At 31.8% G+C, this 15,392-nt stretch overlaps 1 protein-coding gene across 1 annotated transcript; it reads right to left on the bottom strand.

The window, feature by feature from the left end:
* Positions 1-204: 204 nt before the first annotated feature.
* Positions 205-14,774, bottom strand: LOC134700926 (hemicentin-1-like). Its single transcript, XM_063562076.1, has 10 exons — positions 14,605-14,774; positions 12,759-12,932; positions 11,695-11,808; positions 11,131-11,247; positions 9,166-9,299; positions 8,436-8,580; positions 5,181-5,317; positions 2,964-3,096; positions 1,602-1,720; positions 205-378 (listed from the first exon to the last, which is right to left on the bottom strand). Exons 1-10 carry the CDS (start codon positions 14,639-14,641, stop codon positions 205-207), a joined length of 1,284 nt encoding a protein of 427 aa, XP_063418146.1. The 5' UTR covers positions 14,642-14,774.
* Between the last annotated feature and the right edge of the window lie 618 nt (positions 14,775-15,392).

The raw sequence follows: 15,392 nt of genomic DNA, 5'->3' as shown, positions 1-15,392 counted from the left end.
TTATTAACAATGACTGAACGAAGATAAATATTTTTAAATAAATCAGTTTTTAAGAACCTCCTTTGTATAACTAAACAGCATCTTTAAGAAAAGTATTAACTTTTCAAATATTTTCATTATCCCAATACTAAATATCAATTATATTTTTATCTTTTTTTTCTCATCTATGTAACCTTTTGTTTGTTGATTATTAGTATGTGTTTGTTAATACATACGACTTTTGAATATCACTGTAACAGAAGCTCTATCTACTCCAAAAGCATTCTCTGCCGCACACGTTAGGGTTCCTGATTCAAGTGTTTTTAGTGCAAAAAGAGTAAGTACTTGTCCTCCTTGATGAAGTTGATGGGAAGGCAATAGTGCGGACTCCTGTGCAAACTAAGATAAAAGTTTACTTTTGTTAATGGTCATATTCGTAACAATGTCACCAAAATCAAACATAATAAATGCAACAGTTGTATATCGCTATTCAAATACGTAACGTTGTTACAAATTCAATTTTCAAATAGGTAAATAAATTCTGAATTTTAACGAAAATTGTGATATTTGCTCTCATGACTGGTATGTTTTGTACGTTAAATAATTCAAGTTGTGAGTGTTTGGGGTATGGTAGTAAATCCTTCATGTTACGAAGGATCTAAAAATGATATAAAAAATGGAAAATGTACAAGAACATTTCGTATCAATGATATTAAATGCAAGCCCTGTGAGTCGAATATCTGGCTGTGACTTCTAACCAGGTATGGTAAAACCGACCAAAACAGCTGTTTTCATTTACCAAATAGTCATTTATCAACTGTGGTAATAGGAATATCATGATGTTTGACAAAAGTTATGTATTTGAGGTGAACGCGGGAAACACAACCTTTAAAGGGTAAATATGTTACTTTGTCGCCATTTGACGAGCTTTTACTTTGATCTTACTGACTGATGATTTCCTTTCTCGTCACAGTAGAGTGAAATGAAACATTTTCGCTTGAAACTAAGGGCGAAATTGCGATTGTCAATAAAATTGACATGAAATAAACAACGTCGGCATAGGTTAAAAAGCTGTAAACAGATTATCCCGGGTCATCTCATCTAGATTGCGTTTTCTCATTTTCGCCTCACTGGCTGAACGACAATATCAAAGTAGCTGAGATGACCAACGATGGACTTTAATTATCTGTTCTCCATATGTTTGTAGTTCTTCAATGTGCTACATATTAACACTACAGTGAGATAAATCAGCTAATCGGTTTAATTACATTGTGTTGTTAAGGGAACATTAAGCTTCTTAAAGATCAAAATTAGTGTTTGTCAAAATGCTATATAGCCAGTGTACACTTTCTGATAAAATGTTTGGTTAAAAATTTTTGGAGTTTTTATTCTTTTGTCAAATGGTCAAAGTCAATACTTTGTCAAAGTTTTATGAAATTGAACGGGCCAAATCAATTTTAGTGAAGGTGTTGGGTACCACCTTAACTGAAAATTCAAAGGTATCTGTAATCTCCTATAAAGACTTCGAATTTGTAAACCTCATTTTGGTAGGTGCAAATGACAACAACAAAACCAGCATCAAACAAAACAAAACGATAACGTATAATGACAAGTAAACTTACCGTTTTATAGGACCATGTAAGTGATGGTTTAGGATGACCAGTTGCAACACATGTAAAATTATGAGATTGTCCTATCATTACGAAGGCTGTCCTCGGGGGAATAACAATTTTAGGCGTATCTAAAAAATGATAAAAACAAACAATTCTTAGAACTTATATCGTTGCTTACTATAATATTTTATATTATTAATGAAACTGCGATATTCAAACGTTGTTTTTTTTTTTTTTTTTAAACAAAGAAATCAATACCAGATGTATTCAAAATGAATGTCAAAACTATTTGGTTAGATATATAACAACATAGTTGTTTATCATTTAATTAATTGGAAACAAGAAAGCTATACACATGAAATAAGAGAGCTGAGATGTGATTGCCGATGAGACAAAATGCCCTATATCGTCTTTAATTGCATTTTTTTAGGTTACGACATAGATACACAAAGAGTTTAAGAAATTGTATATTTTAGTTTACTGCTATCATGATATGCAAGTACAACACAAAATCATATCTATCTATTGACTTTATGTAATTAAATAGTTTTATATATTTATAGCAAATATTCGGATACATGTTTCTTAATTTGAATCGTATCAAATCTTCCTTGATACTTTAAAATTTTGAGATAAACTTGTTTGATAAAAATACACAAATCCATGTCAAATTACCACAAAATAAGATATAATTTTTTTAAAGTCAATATCATTTTAATGAATATCCAATGTCTTAAACACAGAACTTGCTATTAAAGACGATTTAGAGCCTCTGGCGAAGGTTATGATCTTAATAACGTAAATTTAGTGTTGTTCAAGTACAATTCTGTCACATTTACAATATTACAGTTGCCTGTTGTGAAAATCATGTCTCATACTCATACATATATTGAATACTTAAACCTAGTAAAGAAGCTACAACTACGAATAGTTTGTGTAGACTTTTATACTTCTATTTTTAAAAAAATAATCAACAAAAAAACGATTAAGAAAGTCCATAGAAACTTTAACAAAATCTATAAAACATACACTTATGAACTGAACTCAATTCAAAAATAAATTTATTAATCTTTCGTATCGGAAATTTAATTAAAACTTTGACATGCATGACTACCCGATACAAACAAAGCTAACATCATAGTAAAACATGCATACTTTAAAACCAAAGAGGTATGGTGTGTGAATAACTTTAGTTCACTCCTTAACATTTGGGATGGGAAAGGAGAATTGCATTACATGGAAACACTATAACAAATTAAACATAAAACAAATTCCGACAAATATGTCTAAATTATAGAAAAACATAAGTTTATTTGATTGCCATTAGTGTATATCGATAATGTGATATTAATTTCTAAAGTAGCCATATACCGTAGGTGACCTCAAGAAATATGTTAACTTGACTTGTTCCAACGTCGTTCGTTGCAATACACGTGTACTGTCCTGTTGTTGTATTAGTAACATTATGCACAACCATGATGTTTCCAGAAGTAAGCAACAGTTTCTGCAAAATGTTAAATGCATGAATTTTTTTTTAATAATACATTGTTCAATAATTATTCTTTCTTCTTAGTCATCAATATGCTACTTTCAAAGGTAAATAATTAGATTTTGTTTTGATTATTCAAATTCATTCGTGTATTTGTATATTAATGATGCAGGTTAGGAAAAATTTACTCCACATACTTAACTGTTGAATTGGAACATTTTAAAAACTAATTCATAAGCACTTCTATCTATTTCTTACCAGGTTTAAAGGATCATTTTCACTTGTTCCGTTGATAAATAGTGTTTGAATATGGTCAGTTTTTATGGACTTCCAATTTTTCATTTCTTTTTTATAATTTTTCCAAATGAGAAATGACCAATGTCATTAATGATAGTATTCAATACACATTGAGAGAGAATCAAATCTAACAGTTACTTTTATTCACTGATTGTTAAAGTACACATTTATGCATACAAATGAACAAATTTTGTATTGTATCATTTCCATGTTGAGTCCAATGCTAATGTTTGGCAAAAACTATTGTAACATGGTATAAACAGAACTTCCATACAACTTTACGAATCGTACATAAGTCTCCTTTTAGGGATCTATTTTTTTTTACATGTTTTAATAATCATCATGGAACTTCATTGTAGTTTCAACCTAAGGTTAGCCTATAAAGGACAATTTTATTACACGCAAAGACACTTGTTAAATTATATTGTTGGCGAGTTAGAGTATTTTGGGACGTACAATAAGTAAAAATATAATACCACAAAATGGGTGGATATACCCCTAAATCTAAAAAAACCAAAAGCACTCCAAATCCCCCGCCAAAAACATTTATTTAACTTTGCATAAGTTATTCTAATAAAATAACAAAGTAAATAAATTGTCTTCTCCCCTCACATAAAAAAATAGAAAATTAATAAACAAATAGTATCCCTGCTTAATACTTATTGTCGCCTTCTGATGTAAGGTGATGTGTCCATACACCAGAGTTCTATCCACGTATAATTACGTTTTGGTTCTGAATATGGAATATCTGCCACTGGATGTTGAGAGGCATCTGTTGTCTTCCAAGCTTGTTTACTATTTATTCGTCATTATAAAATCCACGATATATAGGACGCAAAATTATAAATTTATTTTAAGGATATATAAAAAGAAGTCCGACAAAAAAAAAACCTCTGCCCTTCAGTGGAGTTTAACGGTTGCTTCATAACTTGTCTGTTTTTCCTATCACGTTACTTTTTCAAAACATTGTACCATCCTTGTCTTTCAAATCACGATGATCAATGTGATCTATGTTGACAATTTGCTGATAAATTCAAAGTAAAAGAGGGACGAAAGATACCAAAGGGACAGTCAAACTCGTAAATCTAAAATAAACTGACAACGCCATGGCTAAAAATGAAAAAGACAAACAGAAAAACAATAGTACACATGACACAACATAGAAAACTAAAAAATAAACAACACGAACCCCACCAAAAACTAGGGGTGATCTCAGGTGCTCCGGAAGGGTAAGCAGATCCTGCTCCAGTAACTTACTTCAATAGTTTCATTTAAACACTAATCGTAAAACTGATGCTTAAACAATTCTCGCGGATTTGTGTGTAATCGTGATTAACATGATTAACGTATCAGACTTAAGAGTATTTCATATTATTTTACTTTATTTTCAGACATTAAAAGCGTGTTTAACTTAATTTGATTTAGAAAATTATGCTGTTTACCGGATAAATCAAAATTATTATTGTGGAAATGTTATACGTGCTCCCTTTACGTTCGTTCGTATCGATCGTTCGTTAATTTATATATATAAAAAATCTCTAATATGTAATAACAAACGTGGGCACTGAGTTTCCAATTTATATGACTATTATTAAACATATAATCACTATGAAATGATATCCATGGGAATATAGAAAGTGTCTGTGGAAGTAAGTTAACTCAACATTTTTAAATAAGTACAAAATTCATATTACATACAGCTATGTCGCAGCTTATACGCATCACTGTCACCTGGTTTCCAAATATAGAGGCGTTATTTTTCAACTTTTTAAAATTATTACAATAAGTCACTATATATTTACATTGCCATATTTCCACGTAACAGTAGGGGTAGGGAATCCCGTGACATTGCATACCAACACTGCATCAGTATAGTAGTCCACTTTTACTGTAGATAAAGTGTGAATGACTGGACCCGTGTGAAGTATACCTGGTTTTGCTGTAACAAAATAACACAATGCTTAGCTAATTCATTTTGTTTCATCAACTCATGAACCAACATCTTGTTTAACTAAAATACAACGTGATATATACATTTTTTATCGAATTGATTTAATCCATCATTTAAACAAGAGCTAAACAAAAGTTTCCTAAAGAAAGGGAGGACAGTCCTTAATGTAATAATTTAAAAATTATAGAATTTGTTCATACTTTGCCGAAGCATATATAGATATATGTTCAAAAATATAATAAAAAATAATGATAGGTCACCCAACATTTTCTCAAGCTACAGGTTGTGAAAAAAAGGACACATTTTGTATTGAGTTTTTAGGGGAAAACATCATTATGTGATAAGAAGCTAAATGATAGAATTGTAAAATAAAATACGAGAAGATAGCTTTGATATTATCTAAAGAAAGATACGGTCACCGTGCCTTTCTTCAAGCTAAAATACAAAATTTCAAGTAGATTCCTTCAGAAAATGCACTATTCCATAGTAACTTCTCCTTTAAATGCCAATTTAAAAATATTAAGAATCAAACAAAAAAAACAATCTACACTAGTAAAATTAATATTTATAAGTTATAATCTTTCAAACTTGTATTTTTAAATGCAAACTTAAGTTAGTTATCTGCATTCCTGCATCAAATTTTGCTAACTTTTAACATTCCAGGACAACGAAAGACACCCGAACCACCGTAAATTTGAATGAATGACAAGTACTGTTCATTGACATTTCTGTCTGAACATGTTTCCAAATCACGCACTGTTTCCAACGAAATCCTCCCTCTGTTTGATTTACATGATCTATTTATGTGAATTTGAAGAAATTCTAGACAATTTTAAATCTCGGTCTTTTTCTGGTATTACTTCTAACAAAACTTTTTTTAACCCTGTATACCACCATTCCCCATGTGAAATAGAAAAATTGCATAAAAGAAATTCCCCACAATGGTTTTCAACATAAAGATGGTAGCATACGCTATACATTTATTACTTTTGGATAGCATAAGTCATATTTCGTTAATAGTGACAAACAAAAAGGGAAAACATACTAAACAGAAGAACAAGTGGTCTGTATGCTAGAGTTTCTTATCGACAACATATTTGTTGAGTTTTAAGGTAGACTTTTCCAACAACTTGTCTGCATTCCTTTACGAAACAACGGTGCGCCTCGTCTTGCCGACCTTTTATTATTTTCTAATAAATCGGAGTTCCTTCAGACACTTGTCAGAAACAAAAGGATCAAAGAAGCTAGATTATTTAATTTCACTTTCAGATATTTTGATGATGGTCTTTCCATAAACAATCCGAACTTTTCTGATTGGGTTCCATTAATGTATCCCTCAGAACTAGACAGAAACAACAGACACGGCTTCCCCCTCCTCATTTTTAGACTTATATCTCGAATTTGACTTACACAGTCACCTCAGTAACAGAGTCTATGACAAACGAGACGATTTTAATTTTGAAATTATAAATTTCCCCCAACTCATAGCAATATACCAACTTCAACTGCATATGGGATATATATTTCCCAACTTATTCGATATTCAAGAGCTTGCAGCTTCTACTCAGACTTTGTTAAACGTCGCCAGTGTCTGAGTAGAAAGTTGACGAACCAGGGGTATGTCAAAGAACGTCTCGTCCTTTTCCTAAAAAAAGTTCATCGGAAAGTACCAAGACCTTTTTGATAAATATTCCGTATCAACTTCACAAATAATCAAATTTTGATGTATAGATTATGCGTACTGATGTTGTTTATGATCTTAACAACGTGTTATTAGTGGGGCGGCTTAGTACCGAAATTTGACAAAATCATGCAAATGGTGATACAAGCAAGGGATTTGGCATAGACGTTCATTAGGAAGTACGTTATCATATTAGAGGGGTAGCCAACATGTTTTCGATTTTTTTCACGGCGGCCATCTTAAATTCAAAATTGACATAATTTTGCTCAATCATTGACATTTCATATATAATGTTTTTATTTGTTTTCGTTCAATTATTGATATTACTTTTACTGTTGGATTGTTTTATGTGATATCCATTTAACGTGGCTAGGTACTTAATCCCGTCAATGTGTTCATTTTTTGCTGGTGTGTTTTGTATATGCGACTGTTTGTGTTTCTTTGGTTCTTATACATGGCTCTGTACTTTATTTCTATTATGAATAAGAAAATACGTTGAACCACAAACGTCAAAATTATTCAATCGCGTAGTGGAATAAACTATTTGAAGATTTTTATAACTTCTATATAACTTTTAGATTATTTTAAATCTCGGTCTATTTTTTAAATGAATTCTTATATACTTTTGATTTTTTTAACCCTGTATGCTACCATTGTCCATGTGAAATTTTAAAATTGTTTGTATATACATTGAACGACAAATATATGTAATGTATAAAGTTTTCTGACGTCAGACACTCGAATCAATGAATGTGTTTGTAGAAAGATGTTTTTGTGTTCTGTTGAATCGTTCTTTTTTAAAATTGTTACACGATGATGACTGCTGTACCCATATTTAGACTATTTAATTTTTTCTATCTGTTTAGTTCATCTATCACTGTAACTATAACGGAACTCGATGAGACTATCACCAAAGTGAGAGGTTTAGCGCTATAAAATAAGGTTTAATCCACCATTTTCTAAATTTGAAAACGTATATACACAGTCAGGAATATTACATTTCTTGTCCATTTTTTTTTATGTGTTTGGTCATTGATTTTGGCATTTGATTATGTACTTTCCGATTAGATTTTCCTCTAATTATAAGTTCAGTATTTTTGTGAATTTACTTTTCACCAGTTATGATGACTGTTGTACGATTGTCTACCATTGTTCAATGCCTCTACTAGTAGTCAAGGGGTAGCTTTCTGATTGACTAACATACCACATCCCCTTAATTTTATATTGTGATATGGCATACAATTATTATAAATGTGATCATACTTGGTTTGCACAGAGATTTTAGAGAACTACATGTACAAAATAACAGATGATAAAAAGTATTTGAATAAATCAGGTGCATTTTCAATCACCGCTACCGTGTTTGTTATATTCATTGCCATATTTATGATATTAGCTTTTGCTTAGAATATTAAAAAGTATTACCTTTTACTATCAAACGTATAACTTTAACATCAGTTCCAACTTCATTCCTTGCAGTACATATATACATTCCACTATCGGCTGTGGTAACATTTTCAAAAACTAAAAAATCTATTACCTGTCTCGCATTAGAGGGCAAAGTTGTTTTCTTGAGAAAAAAAGAAAGAATATCAATATTAACTGACCGTCTGCTGTTTGAGAACTCTCAATAGTATTAGTGGTACTGTATTAGATGAGTAAATTGTCTATTGACAACTATTTCGAAAACTAAGAATACTACCTTGACAGTTCATTTATTTTACTTCCACATAAAATTGCCAATAAATAAGATCATGGTAGAAAATCTGATCTTCTCAGTGAAAACTTCGACTCAATTTAGTTCAGATTTTCAAAGGTCATTATCATTGCTACTATAAATAGAATTTATAAATTAACAACTTTGGATTAAGTGTGTTTTTTTTGCATGGTTATGATGCATTTTGTTCATTTTATCATTACAAATCTTGTCTGTTTTGATACAGTATTCACATTTTGAATAATTAGTCATATTACTGTTTATTAAAAACACGTATTGGTCAATTTCCTGAAATATATATAATAATGTAAATTCATAGTAGGTTGCGTACATTCATTATTGCAAATTGTATACATTGTACATAACGAATGCTATCATTTTTTTTTAAATCTTAACCCTCAATTTTGATTAATTCATTATATTCAATGCTATACATACGGTCATAGACTGCCATTTGATTATTGGAAGAGGAATTCCTTCCGCAAAACATGGAATACGGCTATTGCTTGACCCTTCATCGACTGTCATTTTGTCCTTGAGAATTATTTGTGGAGCTACCTTGAACGTTGGTTCTATATTGTAGAGTAACACAACATAAAAACACATATGCAATACAAATCAAGCATGTCATTGTGAAAAAAAAATTTTAACACATGGCACCATCTGATATCGAATGGCCGCCCACGACGTTTCATATCTTATATATGACAAGAGTGCACAAGCTGAAATGTCTCGCCTTCTTTACTTATCATTGGTTTTATTTTGATAGTCCTCATTATAAAGCTTTATTACAACTGTCACATAAACTCAGCATTTACCAAGAAAACTAAACATTGATCAGTGAACCATAAAAATGAGGTCAAGGTCAGATGATCCATGCCAGGCAGACATGTACAGATAACAATTCTTCCATACAACAATTGATTGACCTATTGCTTATAAATTAAGAAAAACAGACCAAAAAACAAATACTTAACACCTAGCAATGAACCGTGAAAATGAGGTCAAGTTCAAATAAAACCTGCGCGACTGACATACAGATCATAAAATATTTCGATACACCAAATAAAGTTGGCCTTTTGCGTAAAGTATTAGAAAAAAAGACCAAAACTCAAAAACTTAAATGTGACCAATGAACCATGCAAATGAGGTGAAGGTCAGATGATAACTGTCAGCTAGTAATGCACACTTTACAATCATTCCATAAACCAAATAAAGTAGACCTATTGCATATAGTATAAGAAAAAGCGACCAAACCACAAAAACTTAACTATAACCACTTAAACATGAAAATTAGGTCAAGGTCAGATGACACCTGCCAGTTGGACAAGTACACCTTACAGTCCTTCCATACACCGAATCTACTAATCATATTGCTTATAGTATCTGAGATATGGATTTGACCACCAACTTTTTACCTTGTTCACTGATCTATGAAATGAGATCAAGATCAACTGAAAACTGTCTGACGTGCATGAGTTCCTTGCAAGGTACGCACATACCAAATATAGTAATCCTATTACTTATAATAAGAGAGAATTTAACATTTCAAAAAATCTTAAATTTTTTTCAAGTAGCCACTGAACCATGAAAATGAGGTCAAGGACATTGGACATGTGACTGACAGAAAGTTCGTGACATGAGGCATCTATATACACAATTTTAAAGCATCCAGGTCCTCCACTTTCTAAAATATGAAGCTTTTAAGAAGTAAGCTAACAACGCCGCCGAATCACTATCCCTTTGTCGAGCTTTCTGCAACAAAAGTTACAGGCTAGACAAAAAACAATGTTGATTCAAAAAAGTTAAAATACCAAATCAATAAGGAAATACGGAAATATTAAAATACAAAAATTGCGAAAATTTTTAACATAAACGACAAACGTTTCGAGGGGACCGAAAAGACCTTATTGAACATAATAAATCAACATTACACAAACAGTCAATTTACAGAAGATGGACAATTCAATAATATTCCATTTCATCATATAGGTGCTGACCACTGGTTTTTGAGCTATCCTTGTAACGTTTAATCTTACGAAGCGTTTACAGGCATTACATAGTTATGCATTGAAATTCCAAGAAGTGCTCTTCATTTAAGTACTGGTATGATTAATAACAGATATTTCTAAAAATCCCTATTGATAGGCTAAGTGATTTTTAAAACAGTCTTTTTGACTTTCAAATATGTAATTTATGTGTTGGTTTCAATTTTAGTCAATCCATTGAAAAGTGATATTTTCATTCACAAATGACAGAGAGCTAATACAAATCAATATAGTTTATAAAATTCTATGGTTGTTATTTCATAATTGATAAGCTATTTTGTATCGATAAGATGTATCTAACGTTACTGAAATTATTCAAATGAGAATGTCAACGGTCATTTCTATTCTTACAAACCTTGTTCACAAAGTGTCCCTGAATATCCACGAATACAGATACAAACATGGATATCATTTAGTTCCTCTTTACATATGCCGCCATTGAAACAGGTTACATTGTGACATTTGCTAATATCTGAAATAAAAAATCCTTTTAAATCCAAAGTATACACATTGAAATATGTGTCTCACAATATACCCCTATGGTCATTAACAATCATCAATTATGACATATTTCTGAATTTTCATCAACAGCATTATGGTTGTCACCATAAATCTGAGTTAGTTCAGCTCAATTACATGGCAAATGACATATCTTATTTGTAAAACGGGTATAGAACACTCAGAAGGGGTTCTCTTTTTATAAATCAGCTGTACGTTGTATTCAAATACTATTAAAAACGATGCTAATAACAAGACAGTTGTGGATCCAGAAATGTTTATAGTAGATCCACTAAATGCTTAATAGAGGGTCCGCTTCAGTTATGCTTCAGTGATTCTTAAAGTGATCAACCAAATTTTTCCATCAAAAGGGGGCCCGGGCCCCTGGAAAAATCACTAAATGCGCCTGAGTAAAACATACCATACTGACAGTTGAAACCAAAGTTACTGTCTCGACAGGTACAGGTGTGTCCATTAACTCCATCAGCACATGTTCCTCCGTTTTGACAGGGGCTACTGGAGCATTTATTTAAATCTTTAAAAAGATAAGTAAACAATTACCGATACGCAACTAAACAAAGGCCCTTTTTCACTTTGGACATAATATTTGTCAATCTTATGGATAATTATTTTAGTCGAATATGCAGATGATATAAAAAAAAAAGAAGATGCAGTATGATTGCCAACGACGCAACTATCCGCAAAAGACCAAAATGACATAGACATTAACAACTATAGGTCACCGTACGGCCTGAGCCGGCTATTAACCGTTACTTGTACAGACTTTTTTAAGCTAATCTTTCTACTACATACAAGGTAAGTCCTCTGATTTGATCTTCAGTGTAATGATCATTGAATCCATGTAACACTTATGATTCACTAACGATTCACTAAAATATAATGTTTATCAAAGCATATGGTTTTTTTTATGTTGGATTAACTGAGAACTTATTTATTCATTATTTGTTTATAAGAGACGATGTACACACAACGACAATATTAAACAAGCTTTGTTTACAAGAACAACAACATACTTATCGTGAAGACTTGATAAACATTTCGAGGCGTCTTTGTCTCTGAAAACGGACTTCAGTCGATCATTCATACAGTTTGTCAACGTATGCATGCGACGTTTTATCTTATTGTGTTGGACCGTTCTAAGAAAGTCTTCATTTTAACTGCTTCTCGTTTAGTCCATAATCTGGCATTGCAATACCTCGTTGCTTTATCCAGATGTTTGCTCTTTCTTTTTAGAAAGGAGAAAATAGTATAGGGCCACTGGTGAAATGATAAAATTTCTCGGTTAGGCGTTCGTTCATAGATATTTCAAAGGAAACATTTAATGTAAAATGAATCGTATTTATCTGTTCTGAAATATAACAACATTTACAGTTATACAATAAAAAAAACTAACAACATGAGAATTTCAGGTAGTGAACCATGATTTTGATCAAACGTACATGGATCATGAGCATCTATACAAACCTTCACATCTAGGGATCGTATCATTCCACTGACCGGACTGCAGACATGTTAAATATCGTTGTCCACTTAATTTGTAACCGGATTTACAGGAAAGTATCACAGATTCTCCGTATTGGTATCTTGTTTTCTTGTCTAATGTTTCCAAATTACCAACCAAAGCTGGACATACTGCACCTGGTAAGTAAATTGGTCAATCAACTTCAATTTCTAAGAATAAGTAGAATAAGATAAAGCCTGGGTTAATCGCTCTCTTTGTTTTATTTCATAGAAAAGGTCAAAATGTGAACAGAAAGCAATATGTGAATATTTGGATACAATATGAAATAGAATGTGAATGAATCAATTGTTCAACTTGAAATGGATCATTTACAATTTTGAAACAGAACCTGCCCATCTCCCCTATTTATGTCTTGGTTTGAAATTTCCATGCTTTTTAAAAAGTATGCACTCCGCCTTCCAAACATGATAAACAAAAGCCCTCCGAATAATATTTTTCTCAAATGAAAAATGACCAGATATTGCATTTTAAAAAATCTGAGAATATGTAAAAAGTAAAAAAACATAATAACCGAACTACAAGCAAAATTCAAAACGGAAAGTCTCTAATGTAATGTCAAAATCAAAAGCTCAAGCCTATCAAACGATTGAATAGCATGTATTATATTCCTGACAAACATGTTCTTATGTCTAATAATTTAATTTTGGATGTAACGCGTCTTCTGACTAGCTGACGTCGTTTGGTTTATCATATCATAGACACAATTTTGTCGTGTGACCATGACGTCATCAACTTTTTACATGATTTACGCCGGTTTAAAATGGAATTTAAATTAAATGATAAGAAATAAATGTAATATTTTGTCAGTCTATGCGAAATAACATAACAAATGTGGTGCACCCTGTTAAATAACCCGCTACGCGCGTTGTTCAGTGTGCACCACAATTTTAATGTTATTTCTTCATAGACAGAAAAGATATTACGGTCATTCTTTAAATAGAAAATGGTGGATTAAACATGGTGTTGTAACTTAGCTAAACCTCTCACGTGTATGACAATCGTACAAAATTCGATAGCGACTGTCATAAAACGTAACTCATGTTATAAAATTTAATCAGTAGTTATTAAGCAACCAGATAAATTGCATATTTACTTATTGTTCAATGCAATACTCCAGAAAAGTGTATTTTTTTTTTTAATCTAAATAATTTTCATTTCTAATATCCTACTAAGCAGGCTAACGTCATTTAGATTTCTTTTAATCAAAATATATGCATATGTCAGAATTCCCTTAATGGTGTTGCTGATATTTCAAATAATGAATAATGAATAGTGATATGTGGTTTCATTACCAAGGAGACAACAATTCAGATAAGTTCAAATGAAAGCTGTTATAACCTCAGTTCTAGTATCTGCTAGAAGTCGTTATAAAACGGCATTAGCCTTTTCTTTTTCAAAATCTACAAGTCTTTAACGTGCAAGAGATATGGCTAAGTAGTCGTTGGGTTGACTGTTAGCTTCAACGGACGACAACGACAGACAACAGACGCCAAGTAATTAAAATGCATCACTTCGGGTCAAGTGAGCCCAAATCAAAATTACGGGGAATAGTTTGAAAGGCACTATGTTGTCTTATACAAGAATTAAACATTTACATGTTAGTTTTAGAGAGCTACCATTTGATTTTTATGGGGGGGGGGCTAGGATGAAAAAAATTGTCCTGCATTTTTTTAGTTGTAATCTCTGTCCTGTCTTTTTATTTTTCGCTCTATCCGGTCCTGCTTTTTTTTTTAGTTTATCCTGAGCTTTTTTTACATAAATTGTCAAATCAAATGGTAGCTCCCTTACCTCCACACACAGGTACGTTACATCTTTTCCATGTCATATTTACATTTACATAACACCACGGACCACCAGCATTGTCAAAATCAAATTGAGGAGTTCTACAGTAGTTTGCAAGTTCGTACGGATACCACTTAGATTCATTCCACCTTAGGCAAGTCTCTCCATATATAGATGTGTTTATAGTGCCGTTGTAATTTAAATCACTTGTTGAATTTCTGCAATCTATGAATTCTAAAATTTACAATTCTATAATTTCACTATCCATTCAGTTTATGGATAAAAATAAAAACATGCAGTTATGTTTGCTATATTTATAAACTCGTGATCTGGGAAATCAGTCCCATGTTGAACAAATATTATAGCTATGAAACTAGGGAGTTATTTTACAAAAGACTAGAACACACCCGCGAAATCGCGGGCATTCAGAGCGTATTTGAAAGGATGTAAAGTGATGTAGGAAGAATTTTGTAAAATTCCCATTTTTTGTTTTCTATTAATCAGTTCATTATGAACATACATTTAGTGTACATGTATTATGAACATTCCAGCCAGGAGCCTGTATTTCAGTGGTTCAGTGATATTTGTTTTTCGTTCATTTTTTGTACATAAATAAGGCTGTTAGTTTTCATTTGAATTGTTTTACATTGTCATTTTGGGGCCTTTATACTTTTATATCAGACTATGCAGTATCGGGTTTTGCTTATTGTTGAAGGCCGTAATGTGACCTTTAAATGTTAATTTCGGTGTCATTTTGGTCTCTTGTGGAGAGCTGTCTCATAGGCATTCATACC

This window comes from Mytilus trossulus, unplaced genomic scaffold (assembly GCF_036588685.1).
Source record: "Mytilus trossulus isolate FHL-02 unplaced genomic scaffold, PNRI_Mtr1.1.1.hap1 h1tg000210l__unscaffolded, whole genome shotgun sequence".
NCBI classification, from domain to species: Eukaryota; Metazoa; Mollusca; class Bivalvia; order Mytilida; family Mytilidae; genus Mytilus; species Mytilus trossulus.
The sequence above is the reverse complement of the archived record's forward strand: the minus strand, read 5'-3'. Positions and strand labels throughout refer to the sequence as shown.

Bases quoted from the DNA above. Each gene is read 5' to 3' on its own strand.
- LOC134700926 (XM_063562076.1), bottom strand. From the start codon at position 14,641: ATGACATGGAAAAGATGTAACGTACCTGTGTGTGGAG. The intron at 11,248-11,694 runs GTATGTTTTACT...TTTTTATTTCAG, and splicing joins TGGTTTCAACTGTCAGTATG to ATATTAGCAAATGTCACAAT. The intron at 5,318-8,435 runs GTAATACTTTTT...ATTTTGTTACAG, and splicing joins TATACGTTTGATAGTAAAAG to CAAAACCAGGTATACTTCAC.